The sequence below is a fragment of the Oncorhynchus masou genome, chromosome 1 (genome assembly GCF_036934945.1).
Source record: "Oncorhynchus masou masou isolate Uvic2021 chromosome 1, UVic_Omas_1.1, whole genome shotgun sequence".
Taxonomy (NCBI): Eukaryota; Metazoa; Chordata; class Actinopteri; order Salmoniformes; family Salmonidae; genus Oncorhynchus; species Oncorhynchus masou.
Window position 1 is genome coordinate 10,298,002 of NC_088212.1, and position 21,153 is coordinate 10,319,154.

The 21,153-nt window shown below is 47.2% G+C and overlaps 1 protein-coding gene across 1 annotated transcript in view; it reads left to right on the forward strand.

The window, feature by feature from the left end:
* pdlim5a (PDZ and LIM domain 5a) overlaps positions 1–21,153 on the forward strand; it is a 141,856-nt gene that overhangs the window by 79,582 nt on the left and 41,121 nt on the right. The window contains exons 4-5 of the mRNA XM_064937297.1: positions 14,118–14,154; positions 14,885–15,306. Coding sequence (XP_064793369.1) covers positions 14,118–14,154; positions 14,885–15,306 — 459 coding nt within the window. The remainder of the gene's footprint in view (positions 1–14,117; positions 14,155–14,884; positions 15,307–21,153) is intronic.

Here is a 21,153-nt window from a genome sequence, read left to right on the forward strand (position 1 = left end):
CCGGTACCATAGTCTCCTCCTCCTCTCCCGCCGGAGCGGGGTTTTTTTTTGTTCAGAAGAAGGACGGGTCCCTGCGCCCATGCGTGGATTATCGAGGGCTGAATGACATAACAGTTAAGAATCGTTATCCGCTTCCTCTTATGTCTTCAGCCTTCGAGATCCTGCAGGGAGCCAGGTTTTTCACCAAATTGGACCTTCGTAACGCCTACCATCTCGTGCGCATCAGGGAGGGGGACGAGTGGAAGACGGCGTTTAACACTCCGTTAGGGCACTTTGAATACCGGGTTCTTCCTTTCGGCCTCGTTAACGCTCCAGCTGTCTTTCAGGCACTAGTTAACGACGTCCTGAGAGACATGCTGAACATTTTTGTTTTCGTTTACATGGACGATATCCTGATTTTTTCACCGTCTCTCTCGATTCATGTTCAGCACGTGCGACGCGTCCTCCAGCGCCTTTTGGAGAACTGTCTTTATGTGAAGGCTGAGAAGTGCACTTTTCATGCCGCCTCTGTCCCTTTTCTCGGTTCCGTTATTTCCGCTGAGGGCATTAAGATGGATCCCGCTAAGGTCCAGGCTGTCATTGATTGGCCCGTTCCTAAGTCACGCGTCGAGCTGCAGCGCTTTCTGGGCTTCGCTAATTTCTATCGTCGTTTCATCCGTATTTCGGTCAGGTGGCAGCTCCCCTCACAGCCCTTACTTCTGTTAAGACGTGCTTTAAGTGGTCCGTTTCCGCCCAGGGAGCTTTTGATCTTCTTAAGAATCGTTTTACATCCGCACCTATTCTTGTTACACCTGACATCTCTAGTCAGTTTGTTGTTGAGGTTGACGCGTCAGAGGTGGGCGTGGGAGCCATTCTTTCTCAGCGCTCTCTCTGACGGCAAGGTCCATCCTTGCGCGTTTTTCTCTCATCGCTTATCGCCGTCAGAACGTAACTATGATGTTGGTAATCGCGAACTGCTCGCCATCCGCTTAGCCCTAGGCGAATGGCGACAGTGGTTGGAGGGGGCGACTGTTCCTTTTGTCGTTTGGACTGACCATAGGAACCTTGAGTACATCCGTTCAGCCAAACGACTTAATGCGCGTCAGGCTCGTTGGGCTCTGTTTTTCGCTCGTTTCGAGTTTGTTATTTCTTATCGTCCGGGCTCAAAAACACCAAGCCTGATGCTTTATCTCGTCTCTTCAGTTCTTCTGAGGTCTCCACCGACCCCGAGGGGATTCTCCTGACGGGCGTGTTGTCGGGTTGACTGTCTGGGGAATTGAGAGGCAGGTAAAGCAAGCACTCGCTCACACTCCGTCGCCGCGAGCTTGTCCTAGGAACCTTCTGTTCGTTCCCGTTCCTACTCGTCCGGCCGTTCTTCAGTGGGCCCACTCTGCCAAGTTAGCCGGCCACCCCGGCGTTCGGGGTACGCCGCTTCCATTCGCCAGCGTTTCTGGTGGCCCACTCGGGAACGTGACGCGTCGATTTGTCGCCGCTTGTTCGGTCTGCGCGCAGACTAAATCTGGGAACTCTCCTCCTGCCGGCCGTCTCAGACCGCTACCCATTCCCTCTCGACCGTGGTCTCACATCGCTTTAGATTTTATCACCGGACTGCCTTCATCAGCGGGGAAGACAGTTATTCTTACGGTTGTCGATAGATTCTCTAAGGCGGCTCATTTCATTCCTCTCGCTAAGCTCCCTTCTGCTAAGGAGACGGCTCAGATCATTATCGAGAATGTTTTCCGAATTCATGGCCTTCCGTCTGACGTCGTTTCCGACAGAGGCCCGCAGTTCACGTCTCAATTTTGGAGGGAGTTTTGCCGTTTGATTGGGGCTTCCGTCAGTCTCTCGTCCGGCTTTCATCCCCAGTCTAACGGTCAAGCCGAACGGGCCAATCAGACTGTTGGTCGCATTTTACGCAGTCTTTCTTTTCGTAACCCTGCGTCTTGGTCAGAACAGCTCCCCTGGGCAGAGTACGCCCACAACTCGCTTCCCTCGTCTGCTACCGGTCTATCTCCTTTTCAGAGTAGCCTCGGGTACCAGCCTCCGCTGTTCTCATCTCAGCTCGCCGAGTCCTGCGTCCCCTCCGCTCAGGCTTTTGTCCAGCGTTGCGAGCGCACCTGGAAGGGGGTCAGGTCGGCACTTTGCCGTAATAGGGCGCAGACTGTGAGGGCCGCTAATAAGCGTAGGACCAAGAGTCCTAGATATTGTTGCGGTCAGAGAGTATGGCTCTCCACTCAGAACCTTCCCTTAAGACAGCTTCTCGCAAGTTGGCCCCGCGGTTCATTGGTCCGTTCCGTATTTCTCAGGTCATTAATCCTGTCGCAGTGCGACTTCTTCTCCCGCGCTATCTTCGTCGCGTTCACCCGGTCTTCCATGTCTCCTGTGTTAAGCCCGTTCTTCGCGCCCCGCTCGTCCCTCCTCCCCCCATCCTTGTCGAGGGCGCACCCATCTACAGGGTTCGTAAGATTTTGGACATGCGCCTCGGGGCCGTGGTCATCAGTACCTAGTGGATTGGGAGGGGTACGGTCCTGAGGAGAGGAGTTGGGTTCCCTCTCGGGACGTGCTGGACCGTTTGCTGATCGATGATTTCCTCCGTTGCCGCCAGGTTTCCTCCTCGAGTGCGCCAGGAGGCGCTCGGTGAGTGGGGGGGGGTACTGTCATGTCTTGTTATGTCTGTTCCTGTCCTTTCTCTTCACTCTGTCTCTCTCTGCTGGTCTTTTTAGGTTACCTTCTCTGTCTCTCATTCTTCAGCTGTTCTACATCTCGCCTAACTAGCTCATTCACTCTTTCCCACCTGTTTCTCTCTTCCCCTCTGATTAGGTCTCTATTTTCTCTCTGTTCCTGCTACTTTCAGTGTCTGATTCTTGTTTGTGTTTTTGATGCCAGAAGCAAGCTGTCGTCTCGTTTGCTTCCACCTTGTCCTATCCTGTCGGAGTCTGCCTGGCAGGTGCATCCTGCATTATACTAACGTTCTTTTTGTTCCATTGACTACTTTGGAAGAGGATTTATGCCATTCCTGTTTTTCATTAAAGAACTCTGTTTTCTGTTAAAACCGCTTTTGGGTCTTCACTCAAGTACATAACATGCAGTGCACGAAAGGTCCCCTGCTCAAGCCAGCACATGTTCAGGCCCGTCTGAAGTTTGCCAAAGACCATCTGGATGATCCAGAGGAGGAATGGGAGAAGGTCATGTGGTCTGATGAGACAAAAATTGAGCTTTTTGGTCTAAACTCCACTCGCCGTGTTTGGAGGAAGAAGAAGGATGAGTACAACCCCAAGAACACCATCCCAACCGTGAAGCATGGAGGAGGAAACATCATTCTTTGGGGATGCTTTTCTGCAAAGGGGACAGGACGACTGCACCGTATTGAGGAGAGGATTAATGGGGCCATGTATCGCGAGATCTTGGCCAACAACCTCCTTCCCTCAGTAAGAGCACTGAAGATGGGTCGTGGCTGGGACTTCCAGCATGACAACGACCCGAAACACACAGCCAGGGCAACTAAGGAGTGGCTTCGTAAGAAGCATCTCAAGGTCCTGGAGTGGCCTAGCCAGTCTCCAGACCTGTACCCAATAGAACATCTTTGGAGGGAGCTGAAAGTGGGCCAAAATCCCTGCTGAAGTGTGTGCAAACCTGGTCAAGAACTACAGGAAACATATGATCTCTGTAATTGCAAACAAAGGTTTCTGTACCAAATATTAAGTTCTGCTTTTCTGATGTATCAAATACTTATGTCATGCAATAAAATGCAAATTAATTACTTAAAAATCATACAATGTGATTTTCTGGATTTTTGTTTTAGATTCTGTCTTTCATAGTTGAAGTGTACCTATGATAAAAATTACAGACCTCTACATGCTTTGTAAGAAGGAAAACCTGCAAAATTGGCAGTGTATCAAATACTTGTTCTCCCCACTGTAGGTTTATAGCCTGGAAGTTGTCTTTGTGTTTTGACCCCAGACAGACTGTCTGGTCACATTGATCTGAGGTTAGAGGTTTATAGCCTGGAAGTTGTCTTTGTGTTTTGACCCCAGACAGACCCTGGTCATATTGATGCTCACCTTAGACTGCTCTTTGGTCCACATCTACAGGCCATACACAGTATATTTTGAAAGTATTTTGATATGTTGAAATACCGGTATGTTTAGTCCAGCTAACTGTGATCGGGTTGAAATACAAAGAGGAAAACACTGTTGTGTTCAAATCTGTATTTTCCCCAGGTCTGGTCATTGTCAGGCTTCCAGAAGGACATGTGGTGATGTTGGTCAACCTTCTTGTTCCTCTGCTGAGATATGACTGCTGTGCACTTGCGCACCCACGCGTTCACACACACACACACACACACACACACACACACACACACACACACACACACACACACGCAAACATGCACGCGTTCACATTCACACACACACACACACACACACACACACACACACACACACACACACACACACACACACACACACACACACACACACACACACACACACACACACACACACACGCAAACATGCACGCGTTCACACACACACACACGCAAACATGCACGCGTTCACACACACACACACACGCACGCACGCACGCACGCACACACACACACACACACACACACACACACGCAAACATGCACGCGTTCACACACACACACACACACACACACACACACACGCAAACATGCACGCGTTCACACACACACACGCAAACATGCACGCGTTCACACACACACACACACACACACACACACGCAAACATGCACGCGTTCACACACACACACACGCAAACATGCACGCGTTCACACACACACACACACACACGCACGCACGCACGCACGCACGCACACACACACACACACACACACACACACACACACACACACACACACACACACACACACACACACACACACACACACACACTCTGTCTGACCTCCGTCCTCCGTAGTGTGAGCCCAGATAAAAAGAACCAGCCACAGCTCCCCACACTATTTTAAGTGCTTTTTAGATAACTCTCCACTCTGGTCTTAAAAATAGCAAAGAATCAAGTTGTTATGTGGGACTCAATCAGCCTATTAGCATGCCTTACCAGGATGCACAGGGAAAAGACAAGTGTTCTCTCACTCTCTCTCTCTCTCTCTCTCTCTCTCACACGCTCTATAACACACACACACACACACACACACACACACACACACACACACACACACACACACGCACACACGCACACACGCACACACGCACACACAAACACACACATGTGGGAACAATCCCGTCCGTCAGGGGCCTTTAGTGGTGCCCTGACGTTCACTCTGGAGAGAAGGGAGTCTGTCTGCTTCAGTTTAAGGGAAAACAGCGCTCCGAAAACACTTAATTCCTGCTTCTCTTCCTAATAAAGGGGGAGAGATGGCCTCAGAGTGTGTCCAACTTTCAGGAATGACGACTGCTTTCTGGAAAGGCTGTGCTGATTATGGTTTTTGCATTTAAAAAAAAAGAAGATCTAACTGTGTAGAAGGAGAAGGAGCACAAGAAAAACAACAGGAAATGTGCAATAGAGAGAGGAGGAGGAGGTGGAGGAGGAGGAGGAAGATGAGGAGGAAGAGGAGGAGGAGGAGATTTAATTATTAATGAATGAAAAACCCAGTGGTCAAGTCTTTCTCGGTAGCTGGAGGGTATTAGTCTGCCAGGATATACATTAAAGCTCTACGTTCATGATTTACGGAAGGGCACATTGTCGAGGTAATTAGCATCAGGCTCCCATGGGAAAGGACACATTTAAATAGCACTACATTTTTGGTCATGTAGTGATTAACTCAGACTCCAATGGGATCTGGTGTATATAGTCTGGAAGCTGTCTTTGTCTATATGCTTCCAGGCTATACGCTCCATCTGACACGAAACAGAATGCTTATGGCCATATCAAGGGCATAACAATTTTTTATAATCCCTGTATTTTGGTATGATTTTTTAAATGTATTTTTATTTTTAAAGCACTCTCACATCTGAGTTATTGTCATTTTTAATCGCTTTGGTACTATTTTCACATCTGTGGTACATTTTCACAACACTTATTACAAAACTCCAAACTGGTCACACTTGTAACGCAGCCAGTCTTTCATTCAAAACCTGTCATTGTGCATTCATTTGGATTTTAAATATCTCTCACCACATATAATTGCAACATAGGTGCAGTCTTTAATCAAATCTAAGAATTTAAATGAAACAAATTAAATGAATGAAAATTAAACATAACATTTAGCATGCATTAATTTGCGTCAAGCCTGTTGAGCATTTGGCCATAAATTCGAATCCACATCACAGTGAATTTATTTTACTAGGCAAGTCAGTTAAGAACAAATTCTTATTTTCAATGACGGCCTAGGAACAGTGGGTTAACTGCCTGTTCAGGGGCAGAACGACAGATTTGTACCTTGTCAGCTCGGGGGTTTGAACTTGAAGTCCAACGCTCTAACCACTAGGCTACCCTGTCCTTATTGTTCATATACCGCGGGAAAAACCTTTTGGTATTGCAAATCCAAGCTTGACATTGGTCTTTGTTGTCGTCGTATTCCTTCCATGGACAGAAGAAGGGTGGCTCGTTCATGGGGAGGACGATCTTACACCTTCCACCTCCATGCTGAAAAAAATCCTCAATAGGGTTGAGGAAAGGAGAGTATGGGGGCTGGTATAGGGTCATGAATCAGGGATGGGCCCGAAACCATACTTATGTCATGCAATAAAATGCAAATGAATTACTTAAAAATCATACAATGTGATTTTCTGGATTTCTGTTTGAGATTCCGTCTCTCATAGTTGAAGTGTCCCACACAATGACATAGGTGACTCCTTCACCTTGACAGGCCTGCTCAATTTCATTGAGAAACACAATGAGCTGCGCAGCGCTGTAATATCCGAGTAATGACCTACGTCCTACCACATCATCTTCTGAGATATCGCCAACGTGTCTCCAACGCTGTCCAGGCACTTAGACAGTCGGTTTGCCGATGAGGTTCCGATGAGGTTCCGATGAGGTTCCGATGAGGGTCCGATGAGGTTCCGATGAGGTTCCGATGAGGGTCCGCCACGTTTTAGACAGGTTGAAGCCGGCTTCATCAGCAGCATCAAGCACCATCACCCTCTAAAATTATATTTTGGTTAGTTAATTTTACAGCATAGTACCAGAATGATATTGTGAAGTAGCATGTGCATTAATAGTACCAGTAATACAGTATACAGTGCTGTACCTGAACATACTCGGCCCGCAGCTCTTTCACCCGGTTGTTGTTTCTCTCAAAAGGCACCAGGTAAATGTCTTTCATAGATACCTGGTACCTCTTCAAAAGGCGGGCGATTGTTGGTAGGCCGATGGATGCCACATTGGCAAAGGTGTCATCGTTCTCCTCAATCAATGGCCGGCTTTATTTCGGACAGTCGTATGTCATTCCTGGCCCTCACCATGTCCACTCCTGCTGATCTGTCAGGCCACGGTCACCACCTAGGGGTCTTCTGTCAGTTCTGAGGGTAGAACAGAGTCAACACTATAACAATAACAATACTGGAACATGTTTTGTATGCATTATAATATGCCATAATATGCCATTTACTGTAAAGGTAATGGTAAAGCATAGTGCATATCCTGCAGACTTATAGTTGCTCTTTTCAGATTGAGGTGAACTAATCTGGCAGCCTCTGCCATGGTAAGACCTCTGTTTACCACATGGTCAACGACGATGGCCTGGATGTCATTAGACACAACAGTTCTCTGCCATCTGCCTCCCTCTCTCTGATGTCCACCTCTTCGACAGAGCCCTTGCGCACCTCTTTGACCTCTTTGACAGGGCCTATGCCCAGCTCTTTGACCTCTTTGACAGGGCCCATGCACACCTCTTTGACCTCTCTGACTGGGCCCTTGCCCACCTCTCTGACTGGCTCCTTGTCCACCTCTCTGACAGCGCCTTGCCCACCTCTCTGACTGGGCCCTTGTCCACCTCTCTGACTGGGCCCTTGCCCACCTCTCTGACTGGGCCCTTGTCCACCTCTCTGACTGGCTCCTTGCCCACCTCTCTGACTGGCTCATTGTGCAGCTCTCTGACTGGGCCCTTGCCCACCTCTCTGACTGGCTCATTATGCACCTCTCTGACTGGGCCCTTATCCACCTCTCTGACTGGCTCCTTGCCCACCTCTCTGACTGGCTCATTGTGCAGCTCTCTGACTGGGCCCTTGCCCATCTCTCTGACTGGCTCATTATGCACCTCTCTGACTGGCTCATTATGCACCTCTCTGACTGGCTCCTTGTCCACCTCTCTGACTGGGCCCTTGCCCACCTCTCTGACTGGTCCCTTGCCCACCTATCTGACTGGGCCCTTGCCCACCTCTGACTGGCTCATTGTGCACCTCTCTGACTGGGCCCTTGCCCACCTCTCTGACTGGGCCCTTGCCCACCTCTCTGACTGGGCCTTTGCCCACCTCTCTGACTGGGCCCTTGCTCACCTCTCTGACTGGGCCCTTGTCCACCTCTCTGACTGGCTCCTTGTCCACCTCTCTGACTGGGCCCTTGTCCACCTCTCTGACTGGGCCCTTGTCCACCTCTCTGACTGGGCCCTTGTCCACCTCTCTGACGGGCTCCTTGCCCACCTCTCTGATTGGGCCCTTGTCCACCTCTCTGACGGGCTCCTTGTCCACCTCTCTGACTGGGCCCTTGCTCACCTCTCTGACTGGCTCATTGTGCATCTCTCTGACTGGGCCCTTGTCCACCTCTCTGACGGGCTCCTTGTCCACCTCTCTGACTGGGCCCTTGTCCACCTCTCTGACGGGCTCCTTGCCCACCTCTCTGATTGGGCCCTTGTCCACCTCTCTGACGGGCTCCTTGTCCACCTCTCTGACTGGGCCCTTGCTCACCTCTCTGACTGGCTCATTGTGCATCTCTCTGACTGGGCCCTTGTCCACCTCTCTGACGGGCTCCTTGTCCACCTCTCTGACTGGGCCCTTGCTCACCTCTCTGACTGGCTCATTGTGCATCTCTCTGACTGGGCCCTTGCGCACCTCTCTGACTGGGCCCTTGTCCACAAGCTCTTTTTATTTCTTCCTCTTCCTTGCTGTCTATCCTGTTCCATGTTGAAAGAAATTGTGTTCACACACCCTCTTTTATATGGTGAAATTGTGGTTAGCACTGAAATCAATTAGGAAACATGATGTATGTAAGATTATGTATGTAACATTATGTATGTTTATCATGTATTATACATGTCATTTAGATGTGTAAACTTGACAAACATCTTATTTTAAAATCTATATGTTTACCAAACGGTTAAGCGGCTAACCCTTAAACACAGATGGATTAAGTGATGGTCAAATGTATTTAAACAAATGAGAAGAGAATCATATGAGAAGTATTGTGAACATTGCATTTTGAAAGGCAGTTGCTTTATATGAAAGGTGTTTCTAGATGAAACACAGATTCATTTTGGTGAAAAAGTGTGTTGTACTTTAGTCAATTGAAAATGTGTTTTCAAGTTTTGAAAAATAGCCTTTTTGATTATCTCTTTTGAATTTCATACCAAGAGTTGTGAAATGTTACTACATACTTGTGGAAATAGTACCAAGGCAATAAAAACGGTCTCTTATTGCAGGAAATAATGTGCTAGTATCTTCCAGGAAAACACAAACCAGCGCGCTGCTCCTCACTTTGTGTTTTTACGCTTACGTGTCAGCCTCTTAGTCTTGGTTAGAGCTTCTGGTTTTTAAACCTTAGGTGTCAGCCTCTTGGTCTTGGTTAGAGTTTCTGGTTTTTAAACCTTAGGTGTCAGCCTCTTGGTCTTGGTTAGAGCTTCTGGTTTTTAAACCTTAGGTGTCAGCCTCTTGGTCTTGGTTAGAGCTTCTGGTTTTTAAACCTTAGGTGTCAGCCTCTTGGTCTTGGTTAGAGTTTCTGGTTTTTAAACCTTAGGTGTCAGCCTCTTGGTCTTGGTTAGAGCTTCTGGTTTTTAAACCTTAGGTGTCAGCCTCTTGGTCTTGGTTAGAGCCTCTGGTTTTTAAACCTTAGGTGTCAGCCTCTTGGTCTTGGTTAGAGCTTCTGGTTTTTAAACCTTAGGTGTCAGCCTCTTGGTCTTGGTTAGAGCTTCTGGTTTTTAAACCTTAGGTGTCAGCCTCTTGGTCTTGGTTAGAGTTTCTGGTTTTTAAACCTTAGGTGTCAGCCTCTTGGTCTTGGTTAGAGCTTCTGGTTTTTAAACCTTAGGTGTCAGCCTCTTGGTCTTGGTTAGAGCTTCTGGTTTTTAAACCTTAGGTGTCAGCCTCTTGGTCTTGGTTAGAGCTTCTGGTTTTTAAACCTTAGGTGTCAGCCTCTTGGTCTTGGTTAGAGCTTCTGGTTTTAAAACCTTAGGTGTCAGCCTCTTGGTCTTGGTTAGAGCTTCTGGTTTTTAAACCTTAGGTGTCAGCCTCTTGGTCTTGGTTAGAGCTTCTGGTTTTTAAACCTTAGGTGTCAGCCTCTTGGTCTAGGTTAGAGCTTCTGGTTTTTAAACCTTAGGTGTCAGCCTCTTGGTCTTGGTTAGAGCTTCTGGTTTTTAAACCTTAGGTGTCAGCCTCTTGGTCTTGGTTAGAGCTTCTGGTTTTTAAACCTTAGGTGTCAGCCTCTTGGTCTTGGTTAGAGCTTCTGGTTTTTAAACCTTAGGTGTCAGCCTCTTGGTCTTGGTTAGAGCTTCTGGTTTTTAAACCTTAGGTGTCAGCCTCTTGGTCTTGGTTAGAGCTTCTGGTTTTAAAACCTTAGGTGTCAGCCTCTTGGTCTTGGTTAGAGCTTCTGGTTTTTAAACCTTAGGTGTCAGCCTCTTGGTCTTGGTTAGAGCTTCTGGTTTTTAAACCTTACGTGTCAGCCTCTTGGTCTTGGTTAGAGCTTCTGGTTTTTAAACCTTATGTGTCAGCCTCTTGGTCTTGGTTAGAGCTTCTGGTTTTTAAACCTTAGGTGTCAGCCTCTTGGTCTTGGTTAGAGCTTCTGGTTTTTAAACCTTAGGTGCTGAACACATCATGGAAGCAGCATGTCGTGCTGCTGCTGTGAGAGTCTGTATGCAGGTGTTAGGGAGTGGTTTGACCAGCCATTTGTCCTTTGTGTTATTCCAAAAGCCCATGAAATGTGCTCTGGCACAACCTGTCAGGCCTGGCATCCATGGGACCGCGCCCTGCTTTTCTGTCTGTCTGTCTGTCTGTCTGTCTGTCTGTCTGTCTGTCTGTCTGTCTGTCTGTGAGTGTGTGTGTGTGTGTGTGTGTGTGTGTGTGTGTGTGTGTGTGTGTGTGTGTGTGTGTGTGTGTGTGTGTGTGTGTGTGTGTGTGTGTGTGTGTGTGTGTGTGTGTGTGTGTGTGTGTGTGAGTGTGAGTGTGTGTCTGAGGGTGCACCCGTATAGGGTGTGTTTGTGTATGGGAGAATTAAGTATTTACAGCTTCGTCCAGGCAAGGCGTAAAACACATTATTTTTATGGGGTTACGCACATAAATAGGGCTTGTGTGAAATGTCTCCCCCATAAAACTCAGTCAAAGACAGGAGGGGAGTGGCATGTATACAATGCATCACAGTGAGGATAAGTGGTTGGGGGAACCTCCAGTGCACCTCCAGAGCGCCTGCACAACCTCTGTTCTCTCACCACCAAACTGCCTCCATCCCTGGGGAAGAGGAGGAGGCACGCTCCCCTTCACCCGATCTCTCCTGGCTCTGTCCTCATTCTAATATCCCATAGTAAATCTAACACTGGGCTTTATTGATTCAACATGTTCTGCTCTGTGGAGATTGATACCATTTCATGGCACAGTGTTGGAGTCATCCGTCAGTGTAGGAGTCATCCGTCAGTGTTGGAGTCATCCGTCAGTGTCGGAGTCATCCGTCAGTGTCGGAGTCATCCGTCAGTGTCAGTGTCGGAGTCATCCGTCAGTGTCAGTGTCGGAGTCATCCGTCAGTGTAGGAGTCATCCGTCAGTGTTGGAGTCATCCGTCAGTGTCGGAGTCATCAGTCAGTGTCGGAGTCATCCGTCAGTGTTGGAGTCATCCGTCAGTGTTGGAGTCGTCCGTCAGTGTTGGAGTCGTCCGTCAGTGTTGGAGTCATCCATCAGTGTTGGAGTCGTCCGTCAGTGTTGGAGTCATCCATTAGTGTTGGAGTATCCGTCAGTGTTGGAGTCATCCATTAGTGTTGGAGTCATCCGTCAGTGTTGGAGTCGTCCGTCAGTGTTGGAGTCATCCGTCAGTGTTGGAGTCGTCCGTCAGTGTTGGAGTCATCCATTAGTGTTGGAGTATCCGTCAGTGTTGGAGTCATCTATTAGTGTTGGAGTCATCCGTCAGTGTTGGAGTCGTCCGCCAGTGTTGGAGTCATCCGTCAGTGTTGGAGTATCCATCAGTGTTGGAGTCATCCGTCAGTGTTGGAGTCATCCGTCAGTGTTGGAGTCATCCGTCAGTGTCAGTGTTGGAGTCTTCCGTCAGTGTTGGAATCGTCCGCTTTCAATCTTATTTAATCATTGCTATGCTTCAGTCAGTACACAGCAGTAGTCCCCCCACCCTCTCTCTCTCTGACCCTAACACATTCCCATAGGCTGACCTGTGAAGGGGCTTGTGCAAGCTGTGGGGTGTGATTGAGATGGCTGATCCATCCACAGGTCAGAAAGCGCTGTGGGAGGGAGATGGATGCCGAGGTGTCAGGTGAAGTTGCCCCTAGATGCTGATCTTGGGTCTGTTTTTCATTTCCCTAACAATGATCAAGGTTTGGTTTGTGGGTGGGGAAGCTGATCCTAGATCTGTACCTACGGGAAACTTCACCCTGGCCTGAAGAGAGATGAATGCCAAGGTGTCAGAGCACTTTGGTTATGCTCTGGGATGCTGGGCTGTCCCCAGGCAGGACAGGGGAGATGTGGGAGTGTATGATTAATAGGCTATCATATCTCCTCTAAATGATGTCCCATGTAACACAGCCCAGACGAAGGGATACTCTCATGGCTTAACATAGGGGGCCCCAGGTAAGCAGCCATTGGTTGCTAAATTTACTGAAACCTGTTCTTGTGTCCGTTTTTGCTTTATGTCAAGCTTGATGGTGATTAGCTCATTAGCTTAAGCGAGCGCAACTCTTTTTGCATTACATTTCGTCTACATTTCAAAGTCAAAAGTTGACTGTTCAAAGTTGCTTATAAGTTGGTCATTACAAGAGAGGGTCTTTCAGCTTGAAACTGCAGTAATTTACCCTCTATTTCTTCTCCCGTTGAGCTCAGAAGACCTCTTCACAAGGGAACCTTGGTCAAGGGAAGAGACCGTAAGCACAAGAAGGGGTCAGAGACGGTCAGGGAAACCTTCCTGGAAAGGTTTATGGTGACTCCGAGATGTTCTAGAATGTTTCATCTAGCTGCTGACATTGAAATGTGTCTGAGGGCCAGCGTTGGCCAGTCTCCTCAGGGCACCAGATTCATTGGTATCAAATAGATGGGGTTGCTTTAATAGACTTTCAACAGCTGGCATCTAATGTGACCTATGTTCTTTCTGTCTGTAATCCAAGTTTCACGGACAGGGATCACTTTTGGATGCTGCCAAGTTCGATGACAACAAACTCTCTCTCGGCAACTGCCTCTTGCGCTCCATTCAAAGCTCAAGTCAAAATGTTTCCCTCATAATTGCCGAGGTTTATTTCAGCTCCCACCAAAATGAAAAGATGATCTTAGCAGAACAGAATGCTCTTAGGAGCATCAAGAGTGCTACTCAACTGTGGCAGGTCTAATGTCTGCCGCAATGGGGACAACATGCAATTGAGGCATTACATATTGAAAACAGACACTTTGTTAGTAAAGCTTACGTGTGACTCTATTTTTGTGTTCTGTCTATCATTTGCAATGTGGACAAAGTTACATTGACACATGATTTGGTGCGTTCGTGGCTGATAACGCTGGCGTTATTAGTAACCAAGTGCATTCTGTTCTGATCCGAGTGGGGCTCAAACTCACAACCTTCTGCACAACAACACACGCCACTCAACGCCAGCCGTTTTAGCTGACAGGGCAAGATACTGATCTGTCACTCTGTGAGTGACAGCTGGCTTCAGATCTCAGGGAAGTTGTGATGTCACCAATGTAGCCCAGACAACGTGCTACAAGCGCGTACATCCACTACTTAATTATCTTTTTGTCTTCACAGAGCCTCCGCCGTCCCAAAGCCTCCCGTGGCCCCGAAGGTATGTATGTTTATCACAGACAATGTGTGCTCCCCCCCTTTAAGCCAGGTATAGACCTAACAAAATATCTGATTCAGCATTGGTATTCCAGCTAGTTACTGGAAAAAAAGTGAACATAGTTCATTTGATTGATATTGAATGTCTTTGCATAAATTGGGCCCCTCTGAAATGATGTCACACAACATCTGTGTTGCATGCTGGGAACAAGACCACCATTTGTAAAGTCATTCTATTTTGTTCCATTTTAATACAGTAGTTGCCTCGTTGTTCCATTTTAATACAGTAGTTGCCTAGTTGTTCCATTTTAATACAGTAGTTGCCTATTTGTTCCATTTTAATACAGTAGTTGCCTCGTTGTTCCATTTTAATACAGTAGTTGCCTAGTTGTTCCATTTTAATACAGTAGTTGCCTCGTTGTTCCATTTTAATACAGTAGTTGCCTAGTTGTTCCATTTTAATACAGTAATTGCCTAGTTGTTCCATTGTTTTTATGGTTTCAGTTCAAATCAAATAAAAACTGATGCTTCTCTCTTCTCAGAGGGATAATTTAGTATTTTAACGATTTCTAAGCGAAAGGGCAGAACGATACAGTAATCTTTGATTTGGTTAAGATAATTCCCCTTACAAAGTGCCTTTTTGGCTGTTTCTAAGAGAGCTGTGGAAACATCAGTGTTGCATGTGTTGTGTTGATGTGTTGATGCATCCTGCATGCCTTTCCTCCAACATGTAGGTCGAGCCATCAGAGATCATTAAGCCTGTGGCTATTATCAGCCACCACACCCACCCCCACCACCATCCCACTGAGGCCACCAGTCTTATCCCCAGCGCCCCACACAACAAAACTGCCAGGCCCTTTGGGAGCTGCGGGAGAGAGGACAGGGACTACCCCATCGCACGCTCCCCCCATTCCGCCTTCATTCCCTCTGCATCCTCTGCCTTCACCCCCGCCACCCTAGCCCACACTCCTCCTCCACCCCAGCCCCTCTTCCCTTTCACCTCCTGCTCCTCATCCCCCTCCCTCCCTGCCGCACCCCAGCCCTCTGTCTATAACACGCCCTTCAACCTCTACTCCAACGAGAACGCCTGCGAGGTGGCCATGGGCCAGAGGCGGGGCCTAACGGAGAGCCAGGGAGGAGCTGTGCAGTTGAATGGGTGAGTGGCACTAACAGGCTCCTCCCCTTTTACTCATCCTCCCTTCCTCCCTCACCTGGGTCCAATGGAGAGATGTTCCCCTAAAAGTCTTAGTATGAAACTGGGGTTAAACCATGGTTAGGGATTAGGAGGTTGGGTCCATCATGTACAGCACTGTGTGTCACTGTGAATGACCTTTCTGTTACAGGAGCTACGGTACTATAATATGATATGACAGCTTGGATGTGGATATGTGAGTTCTCATTGGATCGTATAGTGGCCTGCTACCACAGTGAAACCGAACCTTAAAGTTCAGAAACAACAGTCATCTAATATGAACTTTTCACCATTGGATGTTGTTGGATGTTGTTGCAGACAGTTTTAGATGATCATCAGACCTATTTGAGGTGTAAATCAGTTGAGATGAAAGTTGAGTTCCATATGGTGCCCAGTTCCCTATATAGTACACTATCCTATGCGCCCTGGTCAAAAGTATCAAAGCATAAAGAGAATAGGGTGCCATTTGGAATGTAGGAGTAATTTTACTAAATTAACAATGAAGGTGTTGAAGCTGTTTAGTTGGTACTGCTCGTGTTCAAAGTGCCAGTATGAACTTGTCAGGGTTCAGGTGGTTTAGGTCTGAACTTGTCAGGGTTCAGGTGGTTTGGTATGAACTTGTCAGGGTTCAGGTGGTTTAGGTATGAACCTGTCAGGGTTCAGGTGGTTTAGGTCTGAACTTGTCAGGGTTCAGGTGGTTTTGGTCTGAACTTGTCAGGGTTCAGGTGGTTTAGGTCTGAACTTGTCAGGGTTCAGGTGGTTTTTAGGTCTGAACTTGTCAGGGTTCAGGTGGTTTAGGTCTGAACTTGTCAGGGTTCAGGTGGTTTAGGTCTGAACTTGTCAGGGTTCAGGTGGTTTAGGTCTGAACTTGTCAGGGTTCAGGTGGTTTAGGTCTGAACTTGTCAGGGTTCAGGTGGTTTAGGTCTGAACTTGTCAGGGTTCAGGTGGTTTAGGTCTGAACTTGTCAGGGTTCAGGTGGTTTAGGTCTGAACTGGTCAGGGTTCAGGTGGTTTAGGTCTGAACTTGTCAGGTTCAGGTGGTTTTCAGGTGGTTTAGGTATGAACTTGTCAGGGTTCAGGTGGTTTAGGTCTGAACTTGTCAGGGTTCAGGTGGTTTAGTTGTGAACTTGTCAGGGTTCAGGTGGTTTAGGTCTGAACTTGTCAGGGTTCAGGTGGTGGTTTAGGTATGAAGGTATGAACTTGTCAGGGTTCTGAACTTGTCAGGGGTGGTTTGGTTTAGGGTTCAGGTGGTTTAGGTCTGAACTTGTCAGGGTTCAGCTGGTTTGAACTTGTCAGGGTTCAGGTGGTTTAGGTCTGAACTTGTCAGGGTTCAGGTGGTTTAGGTCTGAACTTGTCAGGGTTCAGGTGGTTTAGGTATGAACCTGTCAGGGTTCAGGTGGTTTAGGTCTGAACTTGTCAGGGTTCAGGTGGGGTTTGGGTCTGAACTTGTCAGGGTTCAGGTGGTTTGGGTCTGAACTTGTCAGGGTTCAGGTGGTTTAGGTCTGAACTTGTCAGGGTTCAGGTGGTTTAGGTATAACGTGTTTTGGCACTGAGGCACTAAAGCAAAAAGCTGTTTTTGTTTTTAGTGTTTTATCAAGTAAATAAGGTCAATAAGGTCTTTCCCAGTACTGGAAATATTATTGTGAAACCACAAGGTACGGGCACAATGGCAGATTTAGGCGTAGGGGAAGGGCTATGTTTATGTTTTGTAGTTAGTAATAGTTTAATTACTCATTGGCTGTACACAGTACATACAAGTAGAACAGTAGCGAAACAATCCAGACATTTTGTCTAGTTTTTTTCTCCCCCCTTATACGTTCCTCCTCCTGTCAGTCTGTCCGTCCGTCCGTCCGCCCGTCTTTCTCCAATCTCCAACAGTCCATGACACACCCCCGTTTCCCTCTGTGAGTCCCAGGCTAGAGGAGATACTCTGACGCCCGTGCATATTTTTAGCCTGCTGTAACCCTATCTGTTTACTGTGTGGTGCAGTATGGGAGGCTGGTTGATGGCGGGGAGCTTTTCCTAAACTTACCATTTGTCGGAAGAAAGCTTTACCGTCTAGGTTGAGCCTGATGTTTTGGCTGTGTGCAAATGAGCTGTCGATACATCAAGCTGTCAAAACTCACACACACAGGCACACACACACATGGATAAATACACGCATGCACGCACGCACACACACACACACACACACACACACACACACACACGGTGGTCTTATGTGACCCTTAGCCCCGGGTGACAGGATGCCAGAGGGTGTCTCTGTTTCCCTGCTTGTCCCAAAAATCATATTACCCAGAATATGACACCTCTATAACACCCCTACTATCTCACTAGCTTATTGCGGCTGTTCTGTCAAAGTGGCACACATACCCCATTCAGTACATAGACAGCCTTATCACAGAGGATACACCAGAAGGTACAGTGGTGGTGATAACATGGAGATTGTTGAACTCTGTTTACCATTACACACAACTGGGTTTATCTGTATCAGAGTCACTACAACACATCTGCTGGATCAATGTTGGCGTTAAACCCTAGACAGCTGTTCTGTTGCTTAGTCGACACGTGTCTGACTGACTGACTGTCTGTCTGGATGATCCAGCTCACGTTGGTCCTGACACTCAGACAGACACAGTCAAATAGACAGACAGTTAGACAGACAATCAGTCAGATGGACAGACAGTCAGACAGACAGTCAGAAAGGTCAGACAGTCAGTCAGACAGTCAGATGGACAGACAGTCAGACAGACAGTCAGAAGGTCAGTCAGTCAGACAGTCAGATAGACAGACAGTTAGACAGACAATCAGTCAGATAGACAGACAGTTAGACAGACAGTTAGACAGACAATCAGTCAGATGGACAGACAGTCAGACAGACAGTCAGAAAGGTCAGACAGTCAGTCAGACAGTCAGATAGACAGACAGTTAGACAGACAATCAGTCAGATAGACAGACAGTTAGACAGACAATCAGTCAGATAGACAGACAGTTAGACAGACAATCAGTCAGATAGACAGACAGTTAGACAGACAATCAGTCAGATAGACAGACAGTTAGACAGACAATCAGTCAGATAGACAGACAGTTAGACAGACAATCAGTCAGACGGACAGACAGTTAGACAGACAATCAGTCAGACGGACAGACAGTTAGACAGACAATCAGTCAGACGGACAGACAGTTAGACAGACAATCAGTCAGACGGACAGACAGTCAGAAAGGTCAGACAGTTAGAAGGTCAGATGGTCAGAAAGGTCAGACGGTTAGTCAGTCATTCAGAAAGGTCAGACAGTCAATCAGACAGACAGTCAGTCATACAGACAGTCAATCAGACAGACAGTCAGAAAGGTCAGTCAGACAGTCGGACAGTCAGAAAGGTCAGACAAGTCAATCAGTCAGAAAGGTCAGTCAGACAGTCGGACAGTCAGAAAGGTCAGACAGTCAATCAGTCAGACAGTCAGAAAGGTCAGTCAGACAGTCGGACAGTCAGAAAGGTCAGACAGTCAATCAGTCAGACAGTCAGAAAGGTCAGTCAGACAGTCAGACAGTCAGAAAGGTCAGTCAGACAGTCAGTCATTCAGAAAGGTCAGACAGTCAATCAGTCAAACAGTCAGTCATACAGACAGTCAATCAGACAGACAGTCAGAAAGGTCAGTCAGACAGTCGGACAGTCAGAAAGGTCAGTCAGATTGATATCTTCCTGGTTTCTCTCTCCTTCCAGCCACACCAGTAACTCTGCTCAGGTTGTGATTCAGAACTCCCAGTAATGGTTTAATTCTCTCCGCCAGTCTCTCCTCAGGCTCAGATGGATCCCGCCTGATCCCGTCTAATCCCGTCCCTGCGTCCCAAATGGCACCATATTCCCTATGTACACTCTTAGAATATAAGGTGCTATCTAGAACCTAAAATGGTTCTTTGGCTGTCCCCATAGGAGAGAACCTTCTGGTTCCAGAACCAGAACGTTTTCCCCTATGGGGACAGCCGAAGAACTCTTTTGGAACCCTTTTTTCTTAGAGTGTAGTGCACTAATTTTGACCAGGGCTGATGGGGCTTTGGTCAAAACTAGTGCACTATGTAGGGAATAGGGTGCCATTTGGGATGGAAGCCATCTTATGCTCCTAACAGTGAGTGTGTCGTAATATGTCATCTACACTGGTCCACTGGTCCTATATAGGACATGTGACCTGGACAATGTGCACGTACCATTAGGATGCTTTGCTTGACTGTGTTGGACTATATTGTTGTCCGACTGTGTTAGACAGACTATATTGTTGTCCGACTGTGTTAGACAGACTGTGTTGTTGTCCAACTCTGTTAAACAGACTATGTTGTTGTCCGACTCTGTTAAACAGACTGTGTTGTCCGACTGTGTTAAACAGACTGTGTTGTCCGACTCTGTTAGACAGACTGTGTTGTTGTCCGACTGTGTTAAACAGACTGTGTTGTCCGACCGTGTTAAACAGACTGTGTTGTTGTTCGACTGTGTTAAACAGACTGTGTTGTCCGACTCTGTTAAACAGACTGTGTTGTCCGACTGTGTTAAACAGACTGTGTTGTCCGACTCTGTTAGACAGACTGTGTTGTTGTCCGACTGTGTTAAACAGACTGTGTTGTTGTCCGACCGTGTTAAACAGACTGTGTTGTTGTTCGACTGTGTTAAACAGACTGTGTTGTCCGACTCTGTTAAACAGACTGTGTTGTTATCCGACCGTGTTAGACAGACTGTGTTGTTGTCCGACTGTGTTAAACAGACTGTGTTGTCCGACTGTGTTAAACAGACTGTGTTGTTGTCCGACCGTGTTAGACAGACTGTGTTGTTGTCCGACTGTGTTAAACAGACTGTGTTGTTGTCCGACCGTGTTAAACAGACTGTGTTGTTGTTCGACTGTGTTAAACAGACTGTGTTGTCCGACTCTGTTAAACAGACTGTGTTGTTGTCCGACTGTGTTAAACAGACTGTGTTGTCCGACTGTGTTAAACAGACTGTGTTGTTGTTCGACTCTGTTAAACAGACTGTGTTGTTGTCCGACTGTGTTAAACAGACTGTGTTGTTTCCGACTGTGTTAAACAGACTGTGTTGTCTGACTGTGTTAAACAGACTGTGTTGTCCGACTGTGTTAAACAGACTGTGTTGTTGTCCGACTCTGTTAAACAGACTGTGTTGTTATCCGACCGTGTTAGACAGACTGTGTTGTTGTCCGACTCTATTAAATAGACTGTGTTGTTATCCGACTGTGTTAAACAGACTGTGTTGTTGTCCGACTGTGTTAAACAGACTGTGTTGTTGTCCGACTGTGTTAAACAGACTGTGTTGTTGTCCGTCCGTGTTAGACAGACTGTGTTGTTGTCCGACCGTGTTAGACAGACTGTGTTGTTGTTCGACTCTGTTAAACAGACTGTGTTGTTATCCGACCGTGTTAGACAGACTGTGTTGTTGTCCGACTGTGTTAGACAGACTGTGTTGTTGTCCGACTGTGTTAAACAGACTGTGTTGTTGTTCGACTCTGTTAAACAGACTGTGTTGTTATCCGACTGTGTTAGACAGACTGTGTTGTTGTCCGACTGTGTTAAACAGACTGTGTTGTTGTCCGACCGTGTTAAACAGACTGTGTTGTTGTGTTAGACAGACTGTGTTGTTGTTCGACTCTGTAAAACAGACTGTGTTGTTATCCGACCGTGTTAGACAGACTGTGTTGTTGTCCGACTGTGTTAGACAGACTGTGTTGTCCGACTGTGTTAAACAGACTGTGTTGTTGTCCGACTCTGTTAAACAGACTGTGTTGTTGTTCGACTCTGTAAAACAGACTGT